Source organism: Notothenia rossii (assembly GCF_949606895.1).
Source record: "Notothenia rossii genome assembly, chromosome: 7".
Lineage (NCBI taxonomy): Eukaryota > Metazoa > Chordata > Actinopteri > Perciformes > Nototheniidae > Notothenia > Notothenia rossii.
In genome coordinates this window covers 77,946,314-77,954,062 of record NC_136905.1, presented here as the reverse complement: position 1 = coordinate 77,954,062, position 7,749 = coordinate 77,946,314, and the positions used below count along the sequence as shown (strand labels likewise).

General features: G+C 40.5%; 1 protein-coding gene across 2 annotated transcripts in view; it reads left to right on the top strand.

The window, feature by feature from the left end:
* Positions 1–5,749: 5,749 nt before the first annotated feature.
* rab11fip5a (RAB11 family interacting protein 5a (class I)) overlaps positions 5,750–7,749 on the top strand; it is a 29,334-nt gene continuing 27,334 nt past the window's right edge. Inside the window, exon 1 of one of the 2 annotated variants that reach the window (XM_079693595.1) lies at positions 5,750–6,886. In XM_079693595.1, coding sequence (XP_079549721.1) covers positions 6,507–6,886 — 380 coding nt within the window. In that variant the 5' untranslated portion in view covers positions 5,750–6,506. The remainder of the gene's footprint in view (positions 6,887–7,749) is intronic. The other variant, XM_079693596.1, reaches the window with a different exon arrangement.

Here is a 7,749-nt window from a genome sequence, read left to right as displayed (position 1 = left end):
AGCCCCACCTCCCTGTGAGCCCAGTGTGCTCTGATAGGTCAGCTCGCCCACTCTGTTCTGATGAGTCCACCACACCCCGCGCCTCCAAGCGTGGCGCACCTAAAGTGTAAGCGCGCCACAGTTTCACCGCTGCGAGGCTCCACTAGCACACGAGAGTGTGTGTGTGTGAGGAGCTCCACGGATTGGCTCCATTTGGACCAATGGGTCCATTTGGGTATGGTCACGTCACCATACCCAGGAAGAAAACAATGGAAAAAGACAAATCTCCAACGAGGCGTTCTGGGGCAGCATAGACAGGTATTTTCTGTGTTAGAGTTTTACTCGCTACAGGGTGTACTTTGAGGGTCTGCAGACCATTTACATGCATAAAAAGCTTCATAACACACAAGGGGACGGGTAATAACCAGATGCATGACATGGGCCCTTTAACATCATGGACAGATTCCCAATATCTGATTACTGTGAATACATTGGAGAATTTAAATTATATATTGGATGTGTGTGACTTAAACATCATTTATATTGTGCTCCATAAAGTTCTCTCTCATAGAAAAATATGACTGTTAATAATTACAGTACAGTGCTTTTTTTGAATGCAGAACTTTTACTTATACCGAACGTTATTGCTATTTTCAAGTTATAAATACTGTCTTCTTCCGTGCCTGCCAATAAATGCTTTGTGAAACTAAAACATTTTTTGTTTATGATGTTTTCTTGTTGACATAATTTGGTTAAAAATGTGTTCTTATTTGCAATCTCTCTCTATATGAGGAGCCTATATTAAATACTTCTCGGAGGTCAAATAAGCCAACGAGAGGACACAACAGGATACATATTAGTTGAGGTTTGTCAATGAAAATAAGAGAAAGGAGTGAGAGGCAGGAATTTTCAACTGTGGCTGCTTTGTCCCCCACATTTCAGTAAAAAAAAAAACTACCTGCACTTAACACTTCATGGACACTCACATTTGTAAAGTGCCACCCTCTTCTTGGACGTCACTTCAGAGAAGTGTTTACTCTGTCTTTACCTGAGTGGAAAATCTCAAGTGCTGCTGTCAAAATACCCTTAAAAAGAAAGAAAATCCCCGTACTGTTTGCACAAACTGCTCCATAAAGTAATATTTCTCATGTGGGCGGCAGTAAAATGTGTGTTTCTGTGCATGCAAGTCTGAAAAGGATTGGGGTATGAACAGATCCTTTACTTAAGTAAAAGTACCAATACATTTTTATTAAAGTACTGCAATACAAGTAAAAGTTATACTTTACACATTTTCCTTAAATTAAGTACAGAAGCATTGTCATCTAAGCGTACTCTGTGAATTAAAAGTTCAAATAATCATTCTAAAGAAAAATGGCCAATATAATATACTATTATATAATTTTTTTAGATTTTATATTGTTTTGTTTCGTTATATTGTGGCATCAAGTAGCTTCTGTTGTAGACAAGTAAAGTTAGGTTACACATTTTTTATGTTTAGGACCTTCTTTCTTTCCTTTTTAGTTATTATAAATTGGATAATCTTTTCAACCTAAAACAATTAGTCGACTCCTTTTTCAAACCAAACAGACTCAATTAACAAAAAGACGGATCGTACTGCCTCGATTGGTTTGTTTATTATGTGACTTTAGTGAATATGAACCATAGTTTCAAAACACACAATACATCATAAAGAAAAGCAAAGGCTTCAGTTCCCTGTCAGAAAGGTAATATCTGGGATTTAGACCTCATCCCTGCCCCACTCACAACATAACCCAACTGGCCTTGTGTTTTTGCCTTCCTATTTGTTTGTATGAAGAGTGTGTATACCTGTCAATCTGTGTGTTATTACCTGGATAATACCTTGTGTTTCCTCTTAGATTTGTTGCATATGTTCCTCGTGCCATCCTGGTAGATTCCTTTTTTTGCTTTTCCTCTGTTTTGAGTTTACTTGTAACCAGCTTTCCATTTCTTAAAACTTTTTTCTTTTGTTTTTTATACCTGCTGGTTTGTTCTGTGTTCGGGTCCAACTGCCAGCATAATGCCTGAGAGTAAAACACAATGGAAGCATCGTGATTAGACACAGGTGGATAACAAATCAAAATCAGCAGCAATCACAAAAACACAGGAAAACCCAAAGACAGGAAGTGAAACCAGACATTACACAAAGGGTTGTTTTTTACAAAATAAAACAGGAAACAGAAAAAACTATTAACTGAGATCATGACAGTATTTCTACCTAAATGTATTAAAGGGCCCATGTCATGCTTTTCCGGTTATTACCCGTCCCCTTGTGTGTTATGAAGGTTTTTATGCATGTAAACGGTCTGCAGAGTCACAAATCCCTCAAAGTACGACCTGTAGGGAGTAAAACTCTAACACAGAAAAGACCTGTCTATGCTGCCCCAGAACGCCTCGTTGGAGATTTCTCATTTTCCATTGTTTTCTTTCTGGGTTCTGTGACGTGTGAATACCCAAATCAACAACAAATGACCGGATTGGCCCAAATGGACCAATCCGCGGAGCACCTTACACACCAGGATCCCTTGGCTAACTAAAAGCCAGAAACCTGTCCGCTCCTCGAAGCAGCTCAGAGCAGCGGCGAGCAGCAACGAGCCTCGCAACGTCCCGACCAATCTGAGCACACTGGGCTCACAGGGAGGGGGGGCAGGAGCTCCAACAAGCCGTTTAGGACAGAGAGTGAATACCTGGTGTATACACATACTATACAGAGATGATGTATGAGAAACCAATGTGATTTTGGAAATTTGCACGATATAAATCTATTCTAGTAGACCTCAACAATGGAAATATGATCAGTAGAAATGGCCATGAAATGAGACCTTTAAAGCCACCAGACTCCAATGACAAAAAGACTGATTGTACCTCACAGAAAACCAAAGTTATTATTCTGCTTCTGCCTCGATTGGTTTGTTTATTCTGTGACTTTAGTGAATCTGAACCATACATTTAAAACACCCAATTCACAATACACACAATAGATCAGATAAAGCACATATAAAGCCTTCAGTTCCCTGTCAGAAAGGTTATTTCTGGGATTCAGGACTAATTTGTGCCCCACTAACAACATAACCCTGCTGCCTTGTGTGTGTGCCTCATTTGTTTATGTGATTAGTTCAGAGTGTATACATGTCAGTCTGTCTGTGTTCTACCTGGATAGGTATTTTGGTGGATGTTTGCTGTCAAACAAGATTTGTCGTGTTTGTTCCTCAAGCCATCCCGGTATATTCCTTATTTAGTCTCAAGTTGCTTTTCCTCTGTTTTTGCATTATAGCCTCGTCCCTATGTTTGGAGTTTACTTGTAACCAGCTTCCCATTTCTTCAAAATTGCCTTTTGTTTTTTATACATGTTCTACGTTTGGGTCCAACTGACATAATCCAAGTAAAACACAAGGGGATGCATTGTGATTAGACACAGGTGGATAAAATCAAAATGGTGCCAAACAATCACAGGAAGCATGAAAACCCAAAGACAGGAAGAGAAACCAGACATTACACAGGGATATTGGTTTCTACAAAATAAAAAAAGAAACACAAAAAAACATAAACCCAGATCATGACAGTATTTCTTCCAAAATGTATTCAAGTCAACAGACTCATCAATCCAGTAATTGTCCATATCATAATTTATTGATGCTTAGCTTGATATGTGCTTTAAGTCACTAGATATCCAAAATGTGTGTAGAAATCTAACACATATTTAGTGCCTCACAACACCGCTGAGGTGTTGACAGCTACAGGCAGACTGGAATGCCATTACTATGAGTAAATTAACCAATTAAGTACTTCTAACCTGAACTAATGATCCCTTTCACAGTGTGTCTAGATATGAGGGAAGGTTGTCCACATTCAGCGACAAATTCTTCACTTCATGTAGCCTATTGATTTTCTTGTACTACAACACCAACATCAGCAGCAACATTACCAATTCCTGCCAACAGTAACTTGCAGGCAGACCTAACCTCACATACCCCACCCCCGCTTGTATTGGTACCTTTCACAGCAACATGCACGTCAAGTTAGCTCAGACAGACGAAAGAAAGCAAGTCAACTTGGAACAAAGTCTTTTTCACAATGACAGCTGGGCAGAGGGGGGAAAAAAGGGAGGAAGATGACTACAGACATGCACAATTTATTTGTATGCTTTTACCATTACTATTCTGCTCATGTTTGCAGCCTTTTCAAAACAAATTGCACAGCTCTTTTTACTTTAAACTCAAATATTGTGTGACATATTATGTCATATAACTTGTGACAAACTGAAACTGATTCTGATTGTGATTAAAACAGCTTAATGAATGTACACTAGCAACCACAATAATACTTAAATCCATTAAAGATAAGGCTAATAGTGGTAATGATCATATTTCATAAAGCCAACAATAAAATAATTAAGTACAAAATAAAGAAAATAAAAATAATACAAACTTAAGGTAGCACTGGTAGGGACTTAATATACAGAGTAATTGTAGCATCTGTTTAGGGGATTTACAATATGCAAAAATCTGCTGTCACAATGTCTGTTCCCATGATTTAACATAACGAAACGATCATGTGGAAACACTAACAGGATGTGCTAAATATATATATGAGATGTGGTAAACTTAAAGGTGGTGTAGGTAATTCATTTCAGAAACACTTTTTGTTATCTTCCATGGAATGCTCTTAACATCCCGATAGCAATGAATATATTAAATGCTTCGACAATAAATACATTGAAAAATGTAATCTGTGGAAGCCGTGGCGCTGTAAAAAGCTAGACCAATTATTTTCACCGGCCCGGCTAAAATAACTGGATGGCCTACCTGCCTGTCAGCCTTCCATCTGTGCACAAACTTATCTCGTGCCCTCATTGGTCATGTGCGCGTTGGTGTGTGTTGGAGGAGGGGCTCTGTAAGGAAGTCTGAAGGAAGGGGCAGATTTTTTTCGGCTGCGTACTTTCAAATTCCAGGGCACTCGAGCTGGTTTCTCCATTCTTACCTACCCTACCTCTAACACAGTGGAAAAGAGAATTTGCGGATTTCCCTTCGACCCCCTGCAGAGGCCCTAATCATTATACAATATATAATTATATACTATCACACTCTATTTGTGAAGCACTTTCTGCAGTGCAAAGATAACAATTCAAAGAGGCAATATGCATTGCTTTTAGCTAATATCAGCTCCTAGCCTGCTAACAGTGACAATGCTAACAGTTATACAGCATAATGTCTGATTTCTTAAATTTAATTTGTGAGCTTGTCGTTAGGACATGGGATGTTTTTAACATGTTGGGCGTTGCCGTTTAAGTTGTAAAGTATTGCTAGACAATGATATTGGTGTTAACTATTAAACAAACTAGCAAGCGTATAAGGTTATCCAGGAAGGTAAACTTTACATCAGGAACTTTTATTTTGTGCTGTTTTGGGTGGCCCCTGTGGACAAATGTCAAAGTTTTGCTCCTAGCTAACACCGCCTTGATGCGTAAAGATCTTTATCTGTTTTGTGCATGTGTGTTGTAGACAGCCTATTCAATCGTTATATTGGTATTGGTTTACTTGGAACAAACTATTGTTGAATAATTGTCGGTCATAATGCTAATCATCATCACAGAAAACTTTGCTTGACAAATAACAAATGGTTATGCTAGCTAGATTGAACTATTAGCGAGTGTAGCTTTGTTTTAACCACCAACCGCAAAGTATATTTATGTAATACCATTTATTGTAATGTGTATCATAAATCAAATTGAAATATGTGTCTTAGTGTCTTGTGAAAATGTTAAAGCATGTCAACTTTACACTTTACTACTACCAATTTGTGCACTTCACATACATTCTGGAGAGAAGGGCCAATTAATATATATTGTTTTCTTTTAATCAAATTGTTAATAGTCCAGAAGTGAACTAAACAAGATAAGAGAATGAAATGAACAAGTTGAATGCATATCTAAAAATAGGAATCAGGTTGAACTACCAGCAAGCTACTGCAAAAAAAAATGTAGCTAAACTAGTTTAATTACATTTAGTTCACTATCCCCAGCACTGCTCTCGTAGTGCAGAGGCCTCCCTTAGGGCGTCTGCAATCATGACAGCCAAAAAAGAGGCGAGTTTGACATTCTTTGAGAGGAGGAGTGGACATGCTTTGGTGGAAACATCAGACCCTGAATTCCTGCACAGTGCTCGGGCTATATTCTGTTGTGCATGCAGCCCACATGTGTGGAGTTAAACTTCCTCGTCCTGCAGAAGAAGAAGGAGGATAGAGGGCGTGACGTCGCTGCCCGCAGAGAGGCCCGCACGGTGCAGGAGACCGGGGCAGAGAGGCAGGAAACACCGCAGAGTACACACCGAGCACCGAACAACCGGCAACTTTGCAGAGGAGAAATACAGCCATAATGCGGCACCGCCCGCCGACCCGCCAGCTGATGTGACAGTGCAGACGCAGGGAGGAAGCGGCGGACACCACCACCTCTCCCCGGTTGCCTCGCATTGTCGCGGTTGTCTGGAGAGAGGAGGAGGGAGGGGGGGGACATGTCCTCGCTAACCGTGGAGGAGGACCAGAAATGGTTACCGACACACGTCCAGGTGACTGTGCTGAGAGGCAGGGGCTTACGGGGCAAGGGCAAGCATGGCACCAGCGATGTGTACACCATCATCCAGCTGGCGAAGGAGAAATACTCGACCGGCGTGGCGGAGAAGACCACGGAGCCCGAGTGGAGGGAGGAGTGCTCGTTTGAGCTGCAGCCCGGCGTGCTGCAGGGCGGCGGGCGGAACGGAGGCTGTCCGGCCGGTGCAACCGAGCTGGTACTCATCGTGATGCACCGGGCACATATGGGGATGGACGTGTTCCTGGGACAGGTTGTGATCCAGCTGGATAAGGTCTTCCATGAGAGTAGATGCGTGAAAAACGAGTAAGTTTAGCTGCACATGAATGTCATAGTAATGTGTGTGCATGCTTCTTTCTGGTTTCCCATGTTCATTGAACTCATCAGGGTGTTCTGATCTGCTTTTGTCCTTTTGTTGAGTTGCTACTCAGTTTGTTTTCAGATATAAACACAGCTGGTGCTGCACCAGGGCCCTGCAGACACACCCTCCCTCCTCCCACAAACTATCTGACCACGATTCACCTCACACCAAAAACCTTCTAGAAACATCTATCTCCCCTGCTGCAGGGTGTCTACACTAGGTTGTTTTGTTGTGGGTTGTTGAAATGTGGTTCCCAAATAGATGAGGCTTGATGTAGAGAATCAGGGGGATTAATGCCTGTCCCAATTCCAGGGATTATCTAACAGATTCATGATCCCAGAGCAGCAAGGTATTTTTAGCATAACATGTTGTTTTACAAAAGCCCACCCACCGAAGTTAAGAGCTGATGTGAAGTTAGATGTTGCTACATTGCAACATTGTAATGGAAATCGTCACAAACAAAATGACCACTGGTATATCAACTGCTACTGTTATGTAACGTTGAATTATTAGTGAATGGAAATTAAATGCTTTAATGATGAATAAGAAATCAATTTGACAGAGAACGTCTTGATGAATTTAAGTAAATAGGGGCTGTGTTTAACAAGAGCAAAACTATATGAAAACAACTGTTTACAAACTCAACACACAACTCATGCTGAATAATCCAAGTCTCATTGATACTCAAGAGATACTTTTTTGATGGTGAAGTTTTACTTTAAACATTTGTCAAATCTCAAAGGCAGTTTCCATCAGTTTATGATCAATATGAGTTTTTTAACTCTCAGTTGCTTCTCACAATTCTTTT